Source organism: Arachis ipaensis, chromosome B8 (assembly GCF_059453495.1).
Source record: "Arachis ipaensis isolate K30076 ecotype BB chromosome B8, ASM5945349v1, whole genome shotgun sequence".
In the NCBI taxonomy this organism is placed as follows: Eukaryota; Viridiplantae; Streptophyta; class Magnoliopsida; order Fabales; family Fabaceae; genus Arachis; species Arachis ipaensis.
In genome coordinates, this window is record NC_142443.1 from 25826708 (window position 1) to 25841914 (window position 15207).

General features: G+C 35.5%; 1 protein-coding gene across 1 annotated transcript; it reads right to left on the bottom strand.

The window, feature by feature from the left end:
- Positions 1-14306: 14306 nt before the first annotated feature.
- LOC107611870 (cytochrome c oxidase copper chaperone 1-like) lies at positions 14307-14989 on the bottom strand. Its single transcript, XM_088497208.1, has 2 exons — positions 14849-14989; positions 14307-14761 (listed from the first exon to the last, which is right to left on the bottom strand). Exon 2 carries the CDS (start codon positions 14736-14738, stop codon positions 14523-14525), a length of 216 nt encoding a protein of 71 aa, XP_088353334.1. The 5' UTR covers positions 14739-14761; positions 14849-14989; the 3' UTR covers positions 14307-14522.
- Positions 14990-15207: the final 218 nt, after the last annotated feature.

A 15207-nucleotide genomic window follows, 5' to 3' on the forward strand; every position in this document is an offset into this window, starting at 1 on the left:
CTGCAATTTTAGTATGGTGCAAAGATAAAAAGAAGTTAGTGTAATCTCCAATCTGAACAGGAAGAAGCAATTCCACAGCACAATAAGTCAAGAACACAACAAAACTGAACAATTAAATAAAACTAAACAAAAAGAAAGCACTAAAGAAGCAAGAACAACTTTCCACAGTTTCACAACACAACAGTTGAGCAACAATCAGCAAAATATGCTATCAAAACTCAAAATGGAAAAAAAAAGGTGTATCTAACAGAGGCGAGCAAGGCTAAGCTCGATGGAGGGACAGCGAGATTGGAGGCAGCATGGCAGAGGGTGAAATTGAGGCTTCAAGAGGATAATGGCGTAGCAGGGGGACGGCGTCGGCTACAGAAGAGAAAGACAAAGGAGGCTCTGTTAGGAAGAAGAATAACAATAACGGGGATGAGGCAAGTAAGGATGATACTCAAACCCAAAATGATGAAGAATTAGTTAGAGAGGAAAATGCATGAGAGAGAACTGTAAATACAAAACAAGGCTTGGAGGCTATGTATTCTTCCCTTTCTGTCAAATTCTGCTCCTTACTTCTCTTTGAATTCCTTCTTTCTTGGTAAATCAGCTTCTGCAATGCTTGTGGATAGTCTTGGACCAATTCTCTCACTTCTTCACAAGTTCTCAATACCTGACTTACTAGAAATTTATATTCCATTATAGTTTAGGAAAATTATCCAGTGTTCCCGCGTACGGATTTGGAACTCTAATGTTCTGCGTACGAATAAGTTTTCCACTTAAGGTTTGTCGTTTTCTAAGGTTGGAATAGACGAAAATGACCCATCTTAATAATGTGTTTTTCGAAAATGACCAACTTAAATAGGTAATGGATGAAGCTTGCCATAAGATTTAATGATTTATGGCTGACAGTATTTTAAATTGGAATACACGAATAATAACGAAAGAAGCTACACAGAGGCAGGCATGGATTCGACAACAAGTATGAGGGAATATTTACCCCACTGTATATTTTTTTTTAAATAAATAGTTATTTATAATATATTTTTATTTTAAATTTTAAATAATTTCACTGTAAATAAATTAAATTCAATTGGTCAAATTCTGTAATTTATTTTTTTTATTATTTTAATTATTATTTAACCTAATCAAATTTAGTTATTGGGTCATCGTTTTTTTATTTCCTTAAATCTTTTTTTATTTTTATATTTTCAACTTTTTTTTTCTATTCTTTATCTAATAGTCATCTTTTTTTCATCAAAAGATAAATTTTAAATTCTTCATATTTTTTATATAACTCTCTATGACTCTATGTATCTTCCAATTTTATTGTTTCTCTGATCTTGTTAAAATTTTCAATTACAAATTTTAATTCAAACAATTATAATTTAGATATTAATCTAATGTTTTATTTTTTTCATGATTTTATATATTTTATTTTATTCTCAATTTATTCATCTTTATTACTTGTTTTATATCTTTTGTTCTATTATATGTACTTATATTGCATATAAAATTTTAAAATAAATTGATTAATTTACAAATTTAGAATATATTTTTTATTTTTAGAAATAGTAATAAAAAATATTTAAATTACAATACATAATTAACAGATACATAAAATCTTTTATCTAATATTATATCAAAATTAAATTATTTAAAAATTAAATAACAAATTTAATTATTTAAAAAAAATTGTAAATTATATTTTTATTATTTTATATAAACATACTTTTTATATACAAATTTAATTTTTTTTAGTATTTATATATAATTCTAGTTTTAAATTATAAATACTAATGTATTATTAGCCACTAATATACTAATTGATTCAGTCTTTTATCCTTAGCCGCTACGTTACTCCCACTCACGTCTTCATCAAACAAAACTACGCTTATTTTTAACTATATACCTTTGAATTTGAATTTTAATTATATTACCATTTAAAAAAAATTTAGCTCAGATCTTTAAAATAAATGCAATACCAACAATTATAATTCACATGTATATAATTACAAAATCTCAACTTAATTTAATCTAATACAAATAACAGTATTTATATTATTCTATTCTTTATATATGATGTTCATGTATTTACACACTCAAAATTTTAGTATAACTTATAATTAAATAGCTTATTTTTGTTAAACATTGGATTTTTAATTATCGAATAATCATGAAATGTATGTCTTTGTATTTGAAATTTCTTTAAAGCTGAATTAAGTACTTATTATTCGTCCCACTACAATAATACGAGTACGTTACTTTTATTCGATTAAATTATATCGTTAATTTAAATTATATTAATTTACATATTTAATATAAATTTTCGTACCTTTCATGTTTTAAATTATATGCATAAAAAAAATTAAAAAAAATAAAAACCAAACTAATACAATATCGTCGTGTTAAACAATTTTTCATATATCTTCAATAATTTTAAAATTTTAAATTGTTAATTTTAAAATTTTAAAAAATTATTTGTTATATTTTTTACCAAATCATATATTCAATTAACCTAACAAGTAAAATAACCGGCACACTACCATTTGGCTCGGCTTACCCTCGACTACAGCTTCAGGATACTCCCCCTCCACCAATGCAATTTTCAATAATATTGGACAAATTTGACATTCTCTATCAATATGTACAGCAGAACTTTTGCACCTGTTACTAGTCCATCCTGCACTTTCTTCCTATGTTTTCCACAAAAGAAAGCAACCCTTCAATCAACGCCAATCGAATATTTTAAATTAAATCTGTAAGGCCATAAAGCTTATAACACTGCTGTTCTGTGAAAGTACACTGTCACACCTGAACACCTTCCTATAGTTTATGTTATTTGGTTCTGTTCCTTTAACTTTAGACATTTACTCCTTCCTTGATTAGTTCAATGTGATTTTACGCTTCTAGACACACTCTGGCCGAGGAGAGGAGTTCTGCCATGAAAAAAGTGCCTGCTACGGCTGCTAGCCTGCCATGAGAGTGAACTGAATCTATGAATCATGTATCGGTTTAGGGTTGTTTAGTCCACTCAGAGTGAGAGAAAATCTTGAAAAAATTAAATGATATCGTTTTTATGTGTGAGATCCAGAACTGATCACTCTAAAAATTAGACCAATTCACCAGTTAATCGTTGATTCTCTAAATTGATTTTTTGTCAGGCGATTCTTGAAATTATCCAAATCGGCTACAAGACTAGCTCCCAATTAATCCAATCAAATCTATCGGTCAAGTTGGATTTTTAAAACCATGGTTTATAATATAATTTTTCACAAATTAAACTGAAACTGTTTTAAATAATTATAAATAATTTAGAAACTACACCAAATCATTTCCTCACGTAGCAAACCACTCAAACCAGACATTAAGTTACAAAAGTAAAACCAATTTAAATTAGGCTATTTTTTATTTAAATAAAAATATATTATTTACCCAAATAAATCAAATTATTAAAATTTTATCAATATATACATTCTGATGCATTTTCGCAGGCTGAAAATGTAAAAATTAAAAGAGTGAATACCCCATCCGGCCCCTGACAATTATCTCGAAAGGACAACGAGGCCCCCAAGAAAAAAAAAACACCCAATCCGGCCCCTGATAATTTTTTTTAAGGACTGATTAGCCCCTGTGCCAAAAAAAATAACATTAATTTTTTTTTGGCACAGGGGCCTCGTTGTCCTTTCGAAGTAATTGTCAGGGGCCGGGTTGGAGTTTTTTTTTTTTGTCAGGGGCCGGGTTGAGGTTTTTTTTTTGTCAGGGGCCTCGTTGTCTTTCGAGGTAATTGTCAGGGGCTGATTTGGGTTTTATTCAAATTAAAATGACATGATTTTCGTTAGTACTAACAACGAAAACAAGATAGAACAAATGGTACATTTTTACACGTACTAACAGCGAAAATGAAATAACTTTCCCCTACTAGGAATATACATGGGTCGGGTAAAGTCGAATTTATTTTGATCCAGATTCGATCTTAAATAATGGTCGGGTCTATTTTTGAAACTCTTATCCAGTTCTAAATATGGTAAAATCATACTATTTTCGGGTCACACTAAAATTGGGTGTAAACCGGTGAAGTCCACGTCTTGATAAACTTTATGTCAAAAAAATTATGATGCACTTAGTTATAAAGGAGAAGAAAACATACTTGTTACGAGAAGTTGATATCCATATTTGAATTTAAATTTGTCCATAAATTCTAATTTCATGCTTCTTTGATCTATTTTCTAATTCAACAAGTATGATTAAAAACAAAACAATAAACTTATAATTAATATAACATAATATTAAAATTAATTAAAAACGTATATATTTTTTTAATCCCCTTAAGATGTATATAGGTAGAGTAAAGTCGGATTCGCCTTGATCCAGAGTCAATCTTAAATAATGACATGATTTATTTTTAAGACTCTTATCCACACACCAAATTAATTGCTAAAACGTTTAGACCCGGCCCGGTCCTTCGAGTCATGTACACCCCTACATTTTCAGATTCATTGTCAGCAAAAACGAAACTCCTTAAATTTTAAAATACAAACATCTATGTATAGATAGAGTAAAGTATTCTATGGAACTCTCACAGAGAGCTTCATTTAAGGGAATTACAAAACAATTTATAGATTTGTCTCAACCTATTATTTTATATTTACTCATTGTAACAGCTTTTCAGTACCAATCATCACTACCCTAGTCTTCAGCGTAAAAGCTTTCACTCTATACAGCAATTGTTGGAAGCAAGATCATACCGGCGAATATAACTCGGCAAGATAACCTACGGCTCAATTTGAGTGTGAATCGTTGGAATATTTGCAGAATTGCAATCCCTATACAATAAAAAATAGAGTTAATAGTCAATTTCATCCCCGAAAGTGTCCTCGATCTCCATTTTCGTCCCCGAAAGTCAAAATTAATCAAAAACGTCCTCGAAAGATACCGGCGTTGATCACGTTCGTCCTTCCGTCTTCTCGGTTGATGAGATGGCAAACGGCCGCTTACGTGGCACGTTAACTGCCAAGTTGGCAGTAAAGCAGGACGACGTCATTTTGGTTGAGTGAGGCAGAAGCGTTGAAACGTCGCCGTATTGTGTTCTGAAGAGGTTTTGAAACGTTGCGATGCCTTACCCTTGTCTCATATCAACCATCGCTCTGTCTTTCGCTCCAAAAGGTGTCATCTCCCACAAGGTATACCCTAAGTGTGGAACCGAAGCTCTGTACCACCCTGACAAGGATCGTTAGTGCTGCTAGACGATTACAGTGGAAAGGCTTTGGCCGTTGAATGCAGAGTAGATGTTATACTGGAGCAGCGTTGCTAGTAAAAGAAGGCATTGAGACATTGAGAGGTAAGGATTGAACTCATAATATCATTTCTTACTTATTCTGTGATGTGGTGTATTGTTACTATGGTGGTGTTAGTGTTCGTCTGATTTAGGGTTTATTAGTGTTGTTTTAGCATTTTCGTGTATGAGATTGTGTTAGTTTGTATGGCTCTGTGACAGTAGTCAGTGATGTTTGAATTTAGTGATGGTTCTGTTGCATGTTTTTTTTTTTGGGGATAAAGGTTGATTGGTCCCAACTGGGTGTACTAGGTGGTGATTGATACAGAGCAGTTGTTGCTGGTCATGTTTGTTTATGCTGTTTTGGTGTTTGTTATTGTAGATGGAGGGTCCTCCCATGACGTTTGTTTTTCACCATGGTGGGTTGTTTAGGACGGGTGAGGATGGAGACATGGTTTATGAACCTGATAACACAGAGGTATTGATGGGTGTTGAGGGAGACACACTTGATGTGTTTTTTGTTAGGGGTTACTATAAGGAGCTGGGATACATTGAGGCTGGCAATTGTTGGTGGAAAGTTCCTGGAGTTCCAATTCCATCTGGGTTGAAGAAGTTGGTGATAGATGCTGACTTGATTGCAATGTACAAGGATTGTAGGAGGAACCACAATTTGATCAACCTATACTTTGAGGACTGCATCTCACAGCCCTGTGTAGTGGACAACATAGGGGAAGGTGTAGCTCTTCTGGAAGCAGGAACTAGTAAGAAGAAGAAGTTCAGTTCCCAGGCCAAGATGCACCACTCCCAACCTGTGAAAACTCCCACAATGAACCACCCTCAGCCAAAGAAACCAACCTATGAGCCCACTAAGGCAGCCTCACAGCCCAGTAGGCCCAAAGCTCAGCCCAGTAAGCCCAATTCTCAGCCCACGAAGCCAGCCTCACAGCCCAATAAGCCCAAGAAGCCTTATTCTCAGCCCACCAAACCAACACATCAGGCCTTAAAGACCACCTCTCAGCCCATAAAGACTCCCTTGCAGTCAACAAAACTCCACCCTCAACAAACCAAAACCAACAATCAGGGGAAGACAGTCCCACATCATTCCAAAATATCCTCTCAACCAGCCAAAAACCCAGAAAGTAATAAGAAGAAAGGAAATACCAGTGCATGTAGAGTAACAAGATCCGGAAGAACTGTAAGGGAAGGTCCTATCCAGGATGAAGATTCTGACTCTCATGACTTGTATGAGAGTACTGAAGATGAGTTGTACAAGCCTCCAAAAGTTCTAGGAGACAGTTTATACAGCAGTGAAAGTGATAGTGACAGTGGAAAAGGCTCACAAAGAAAGCAAAAGCAAGCTGAAGCAAAGGAGAAGCATAGGCCTCCTAAGTCTAGACTAGCAGATAAAGAAATTGACACTGATGACTCAAGTTATGAGGGTTTCAAAGATGAAGAAAGCTCTGAATCTGGTAAGCTCTCAATCTGGATTGCTATTGTTTTAATATTTCATTTGGCCAAATTTTAATGTCTTTCATGTTATGATTTGGTAGATGTAGACGAAGATGATGATGATCTTGGAAGTTTCTCAAATCCTGACTCATGGCATTCAGAGGATTCGGGGAAGGAGTTAGACTCTGATGAGGAGACACCTACTGTTTATCCCCAGTATAATGAAAAAATCAAATTTGGAAACCTGAAGTTTGAGGTTAGTATGACTTTCAAATCAAAAGCTGAATTTATAGAAGCCACTAGGGATTACACTATCCAGTGGGGCAGAAATATATTATTTACCAAGAATGATAGAGTAAGGGTTAGAGCTGTTTGTAAGTCAAATGATTGTCCATGGGTGGTTTTATTGTGCTTGTAACAGTAAAGACTTGTCTTGGCAAATTAAAACGCTAGTTGATAATCACACCTGTCCTAGAAAGAGGAAAAATGGGGCTGCAACCCAAACCTGGACACTTAGCAAGCTAGTACCTAAGCTTAGAAAGCACCCAACTATGAAGCATCGAGAGGTGTATGATTGGTTTGTCCGAAAGTGTAATGTGTACCTCAATAGCACATGCATCACCAGGGCACTAAAAGCTGCTAGGAAAATTGTAGAGGGTGATGAGATAGCCCAGTATGGTTTGGTGTGGGATTATGCAAACGAGTTACTTACTAGCAATCCAGGATCCAGAGTGCAAGTTAGAGTGATCCCAATGCCTGAGAGTCCTCCACTATTTGATCGATTCTATGTGTGTCTTGATGCCTGCAAGCGGGGGTTTAAGGCAGGTTGTAGACCTCTAATTGGACTAGATGGCGCGTTTCTGAAGACACTACACGGAGGACAAATTCTTACTGCTTACGGACAAGATGCTAACAATCACATCTTTGTGATTGTCTATGCAATTGTCAGCGTGGAAAACAAGGATAACTGGCAATGGTTTCTTGAACTACTTCACAGTGATCTAGGTGACTACAGAGAGCACAAATGGTGCTTCATCTCAGATATACAGAAGGTAATGATTTCTGTAAGGACTAATTTGATTTACTGAATATTCTTTGAAGGACTATTTTGATTTAATGAATTCAATGTTGAGGACGGAACTGATTTAATATCTTTTCGTGTTTGGTCTTTTCGTGCAGGGTTTAATCCCTGCTGTTCAGGAAGTTTTTCCAAGAGTTCACCACCGCTTCTGCGTGTGGCATTTGTGGTGCAATTTCTCGAAACAGTGGGGTAGTTGTGAGTTAAAAGACATTGTGTGGGAATGTGCAAGGTCAAGGACAACAGCTGAATTTGACAGAAACATGAAGAGAGTTAAGTTGATCAACGAGAAAGCTTGGCAGTATCTTGATAAATGGCCAAAAGAGGCATGGACGAAGGCGCATTTCAGTGAGGTTCTGAAAGTGGATAACATATGCAACAATGCCTGTGAGTCATTCAATGCAAAGATCAAACACGAAAGGAGTAAGCCTATCCTGACCCTGGCTGAGGAAGTTAGGAGAATCATCATGAAGAGTATGGTTGATAACAGAAAGAAGTTGCAGAATTACCAAGGAATTCTCCCTCCTGTTCAGCAAAGTAGGTTGGAAGCTATGACAGTGCTGTCCCGCCATTGGGCTCCTCAGTGGTCTGGTGATGAAAAAGAGGAGTTGTACGAAGTGAATGGCTGGCCGACGAATATGGTAGTTGACTTGGGCAAGCACACATGCACCTGCAGGTTTTGGCAACTTACAGGTAACAACTTTCTTCCCTTACTTAATTAACAATGTCTTCATTCATGATATTATATTTACTGTATCAATTTGTTTGGCTTGATAAGAATGCCGTGTATGCATGCAATATCGGCAATACAAGATAAGAATGACAAGAGACCTGAAGAATATTGCCATGAGTGGTTAAAGATGGAAGCGTATAAGCGTACCTACTGTTTTAATGTCAATCCAGTTAAGGGGCAAGATCTATGGGAAAAAACGCCACATCCATCACCAGTCCCACCCCCAGTGAAGCCTAAACCTGGGAGGCCAACAAAGAAGCGAAGAAGGGACAAAGAAGAACAACCTAGTGGGTCAAAGACAAAAATGAAAATAAAATACAACCCAATCCGGTGCATGTAATGCGGTGAGGTTGGACACAACAAAAGAGGGTGCGCAAAGAAAAAGGCTGTGGATGCTGAGGAACATGCCAAGCAGATGCAGCTACAATTGGCAGTTGTTACCCCTGCTCCACAAGCTGCTGAACCCAAGTAAATGCTGCCCCTACTGATACTGACATTGGTACAGAAGCTGAGGCACCTATGCCTTCACTTCCATCACCCACTCAGGCTGACTCAGAGAGTGACAGCAGTGACTCGAAATGCATCCCACCAACCCAGGAGCCCTTAAAGGTAGTATCATCTATCATCACTCCTAAAAAAATTTGGATGTAGCCTAATCATGTAACAAACTCATTTGCTACTGAATCATACAGGATCAATTGATTGGTAGGCCACCTAAGTTGCAAGTGATCAAAAGAAAAGCAAGGTTAATTTCCTCCCCTAAGCATATTGCAACTGGATCTGTGGCTGTTTCTGCTGAGACCACTAAAGGGACAAGTTCTGAAACTGCTAAGCGGCTGGAAAAATGCATGACCTTTGTGCCTACTCCAGGCTTCAAGGCTCCAAGGAAGACTGATGATAAAGTTTGATTTGTTAGGAATGTCTAGTTGTTGACTCATTTTGTGTATGAAACAACATTCTGTTTGTTACTTTTGTGTGTGGTAATTTAGTTTATGGACAATGTATTTGTCAGTTAAGAACCTTATGACTTTGTTATGCTATTTCTCTATTAAGACAATGTGACAATTAGCCGTCAATGACAAGTTACTATTAACCTTACTTATTATCTTCATTTTGTTTATGCCTCAACATAATTCATGCAAACATAGAATTAGTTGCCAAACTTTATAAAATTATCCACATTTGACAGAAAATTGCTTCCATCTTCGAATAACTACTCCCATTCAAATCAACAATTTCAAGACATCATTACATGTTCATACAGGATAACTGGGTTCATTTAGAAGTACATAAGAAACAACAAATTATCACAACTACTACAAACAGCAAAATCATTAGCAGTTTCAAAGCTCTAACTTCAGCTTCCATAGTGCCCAACTTCCATGCCACCTTCACCCTCCATTCATCATACTCACCTTCAACCTCCATATCTGCTCCTGCATCTTTCTTTGTACCACACACACCCACTGCTTCAAATTCATCATCATCAACCCACTTAAAATAATTGCAGTGACTGCCCTTCTGCAATTTCAGATGGGAGTAAACAAAAAAATCAGAGAACACCCAACAGAGGATAAGAACATGAAAAAGCTTTAACTTCCTTTACCATCACTCACCCGGTACCTTGGACATGCATGGAACAATCTATTCGGATTCTCCGCTGTCCCAGATTTCTTAATCACAGTTTTCAGCCCACAGAAACATGATCCATCATGAGCATTCACCCTCCTCCTTCGCATCGAAACACTGGATCCATGACTGTCGTGCGATGCATGTGACAAACCGCCACCACAACCACCATCTCCTCTCTCCATCCACACAGCCAGCCAGGGATTACGCCTCCTAGTTACCTCTACTGCCACCGAAAGTGATCACCTCGAAGTATTTATCGTTCGAATTGGGATTAGGGTTTATAAACTCGAAGGACTAATTTGATGGCTTAAACATAACTTATCTTGTCAGCAACAACATCTTACACCCTGGCGTTGGCCAGCTTGGCAGTTAACGTGCCATGTAAGCGGCCGTTTGCCATCTCATCAACCGAGAAGACGGAAGAACGAACGTGATCAACACGGGTATCTTTCGAGGACGTTTTTTATTAATTTTGACTTTCGAGGACGAAAATGGAGATCGAGGACACTTTCGGGGACGAAATTGACTATTAACTCATAAAAAATATCACTTTTTCTCACCGTATAGAGCCATTTCTATATACATATACAAAAAAGGAATATCAGTACTTGTTTTGGTTTGTGTTTTCTTTTCTCTTTTTTCTTGAGAAATTAAGTAGTATAATTAGAAGGTATCATAGATCAAATTTGTATAAATCGATCTCCTTAATGATGGGAACAACAATGGAGTGAAACACATTTCTTGCCCTACTAGTAAATGACGAGCTTGTCGACAGTGGGGTGGAACCTGAAACCAAGTGGGAATTTCAATTCACGGGCTTGGAGCCTTTCTTCTTCTTTGTTGTTACTATACGAGTTTGCGACTTGAAAGTTGGAACGTGAGAGAGAGGCTTGGCAGAGCTGAGATCTATATAGGGACTTAGGAAGGGTTAATTAAGTTGAAATGTGTGCATTTTGTACTTGAAACTTGCAATTTAGAAGCAGATTTTGATACTGTTTAGATCTGGATATTATTCTGTGGGGCTGATAACTAGGGTTGGCAATGGTCAGGGTAGGATAAGGTTTGGACCTTATCTTAACCCTACCTTACCTGCAGGTTGAGAATCTCCCAATCTTAATTCTATCCGCATCCTAAAGTTTTAAATCCTACCCTATTCTATTCTATCTGCAGAAATATCAATTTTTTTAAAGTAAATATAAAATTTAATTATTTCAAATTTTATACATATTAATAACATAAAAAATAAAAAATTAATACTCTAAATTATTAAATTAATTAACTAATTTAATAGTTATTTACTTATTATAAATCATTACATATGGGAGGTTGTGGGTTAGACTTATTTTAAAAATATAAAAATTTTTGTTGAAAATGTATAATAAAAATTAATAAATTAGGACAAATTTATAAATATTCTTGGCAGTTCCATTGAATGGAGCTCTTTACATGAGTTTCATCAAATACTTTGCCGTAATTGTATTTTTCATAACTACCTCATCTTTTATTCTCATTTATGTTATTAATATTTTAACAAAAAATTACACCCCGCACAAACGTGTTTGGAAGTCCCGTTGAGATATTTGGACTTCTAATTGATATGTTAAATATTTGTATCTTCCATGGATATTTTTTTAACTCAATTGAATTATCACAAAAGAAAAAAAAAATGCATTCCTCAAGATTAAAATTAGCTCATTTATCAATGAAACAATCAAACCATTTACCTTGTAGTCATCACTCCTCGATCCAAATTCAATAATTATAATATTATTAATTCCATTAATATTATCCATGAGATATGTGCTTGTATATTATGTGGAGAGCCCGCCTTCCACTGTCAATGAGTCCGAAAACATGGGGAAAAAAAATTTGTTTCATTTTCACTAGCAGTATATGAAAAAAATAAGCAATTTGTTATGTCTTATTTTCGCTGTTAGTACTAACAAAAATTATGTAATTTTAATTTTTGCAATTTCAGCCAGCTAAAAAATAACTAAATGTGCATTTTAATAAATTCTTTAAGTCTGATCTATTTGGGTAAATAATGAATTTTTTATTTAAATATAAAAAAAGCCATTTAAATTTGTTTATATAAAAAGTGGTTTTCAACCAATTTATATATGTAATTAATTTGAACTAATTTGGTTGACGTTACCTGGCGGTCAGCCAAAGTTAACCGGTGGTCTGCCATTGGTTAGCTGACTATATTAGCCTAGGGTAGGCTATGGTGTTGACCTGAGGTTGGCTAAGAATTGATCGACAACAGCCCAGGCCGGCCAGGGGACGACTGGCAAGTGGCAACCGACTTGGGATCAATCGGCTAGCAATTAACTACACTTGGAGGTGGCAATGGAGCGGGTAGAGGTGGATTTCTGCCCTATCAGACCTTGCCCCGCTCTACAATAACCCGCATCGAACCCATTCCGTTTTTAGGATAATAAAAAGTTAAACGCTAATCCGCTTCTGCGAGTACCCGTCTCGCCCCTACCTGTCCCTATAATTATTAAAATCCAACAAGTAAAATTAAATTTTAAAATTTATATAACCATCGTTACATACATAACATAAATTAAAGTAAAAAAGTTTAAATATGATATAATATTATTAATTATTTTACTAATTATTTTATATATATTACATATATTATATATTAAAAGTATATATATTATATATACCGGGATGGATTTAACCTAAACTCGACTCCATCTCGCCCTGCCCGAAAAAAACCAACCTCGTTAAAAAATCCGCCCCGTTAAAAAAACCGCCCGATGTGGGGGCGAGTAAGCAGGTAGGAGCGGGGTGGGTACCCACGGATTCGGATAGTGTTGCCACCCTAACTACAGTCGCCCAGAATAGGTCAGCGAACATCTAGGTTTGGCTGTCATTTAAAAGTCTTCAACAGTTTTACTAAACAAAACAACATAAACTAGTTTTAAATAAGGTCTCTTCTACCATCTCTATTTTCTTGAACTACATTAACACAAATACAAAAAGTGGGATTCACCTTTCAACTCTCATGTTTTTAGGCAAATTAGACACAAATGTGTTAGACACCATAGAATTTCCCTTTAAATATATTAGTTTGTATAAAAACTATAGTTTCAATACTGCCTCTACTATTAATTTCTTTACAATTATTAGTTACTCAAACGAATTTTACAATTTTACCCCCTTTCCATCTTAAATCTAAATTACCCCAAACCTTAACCTTTACCCCAAATCCATCTTCAACCCTAATCTCAACCTTAAACTCAAATCCATCCGATCCCCAACCCCAAACAGTCACAACCCTTCAGCCCTCATCCTTATCACCACAATTTTAGCTGCCACCCACAACCCCAACAGCCATCACCCCTACACCACTGCCACTGCCGCCCCTTAACTCTAACTAGAAGAACCAGTTCCAGATTAAAAAAAAAAAAAAAAGAACAAATAAAACCAAAAGCAAAGGAGCAGAGGCAGAGCAAAAGAAGAGTGGTAGAATCTCTTTGATTTTATCCATTACTTGGATTCCTTCAGATAATAATTTACTTGTGCACGATTTTATTGAACATAATTGAATCATACATAACTAAAGAATCACAGGAAAAAAATCTAAGCATAATTGACTCTAGAATCACATTTTAAGAAATAAAAATTGTTTATCCAACACAAATTTGAAAGGCTTACCTACTAGAATAATTTCTAAAAGAGCTTCCTAAAGCTACACAGAATCAAGTGTTCTAATGTATGCACATTATGACAAAAGTGAATGAGGAATTCTGCTGGATTAAGGCATTAACTACTCACTATTAGTATATTCAAGTTCATTATTAGGTGCATGCAACTATGCAACATCAAAACACAAAAGGCATTTATATAAGGCTTATCTATATCTCACCCTATTTCTTTTTAATCAGTTCTGCACTAAGGTTCAGCAGAACAAATCAGAGCTAATCTCTATCCATGAACTAAGAAAAAACACAATATCACCGTTCACCACATAAACAACATAAAGTGAAGAACCAAGCTAAACCTCTCTACTACTCAAATTTCAGAAATATGTGTATCTATGTATGCTTGCTACTCCTCAGTTGGAGAGTCAAAAGAGAAAAACATCATCACCTACCTGATTTACCAGTCAGGTTCTACAATTCAAAACACCATAGCCACTGGAATTTGACAAGTGGAACATATCAACTAGTCATTTCAATTTAAAGTCTCAGCAAGAAGATTAACCAGGACAAAACCTCCTGATTCATTACAATAAATTATGAAACTATGAATTCTATTCCTTATACTAAGATTTCAAAACACAATAATGTAATTTCAAAACCAATTATCCCTCCAAAATGTCCCCTTTTTAAAGAAAATTAAGATAAAAATTACCACAATCAAACATTGAACCCCTCAGAACGAAGACACAAACGGTGAGCTTCAATCCATTTTGTACAAGAGTCTTCACCATGCTGAACTATGCATTCATCTCTGAGCCTCTTAGTTTCAGGGCAAGCACAGCAGATTTTCTTCCTCGGTTTTGGGGCTTCAGAACTTATGGTGCTGCTGCTGCCATTAACAGAAGAAGAAGAACATGGCGTTGCTTCACCCATTGAATCAAAGTCTTCAGCCAAAACTGAAAAAATTCAGAATTCAGCGTTTAATCCTACATATTCGAAGATTTAAAGAGGAAAAAAAAAGGAAAAGTTTGTAAGAAACTTACTCGTCTTAAAGATGGTTAGATTGGATCGTATGAAACTTCGCGTTGCGTTCTTTTTGAGTTCAAGGCGTTCCCTAATTTATGCGTTCCAAAAGTTGGATTCCAAAGCTGAGAAATTTGCGGTGTCCCTTTTCACGTTTTGTGGCAGCTTCCAATGGGTAGTGCAGCTGCTTCCAGAACACGCTATGAATCTTTTTTGGACCTAAACGCCTCTAACAAATTACCTCTAAAATAACAAGTCTCTCAATAAAAAAAAATATTTTTTTTGGTATTTAATTTTTATTTTTATAAGATTGATTAGCTTTTTTTGTCAATATTTTTTTATCATTAACACATAGATTAAGGATGTGTTTAGCAAATGC

Excerpts from the sequence above, each read along its gene's own strand:
- LOC107611870 (XM_088497208.1), bottom strand. The coding sequence starts at position 14,738 with ATGGGTGAAGCAACGCCATGTTCTTCTTCTTCTGTTAATGGCAGCAGC.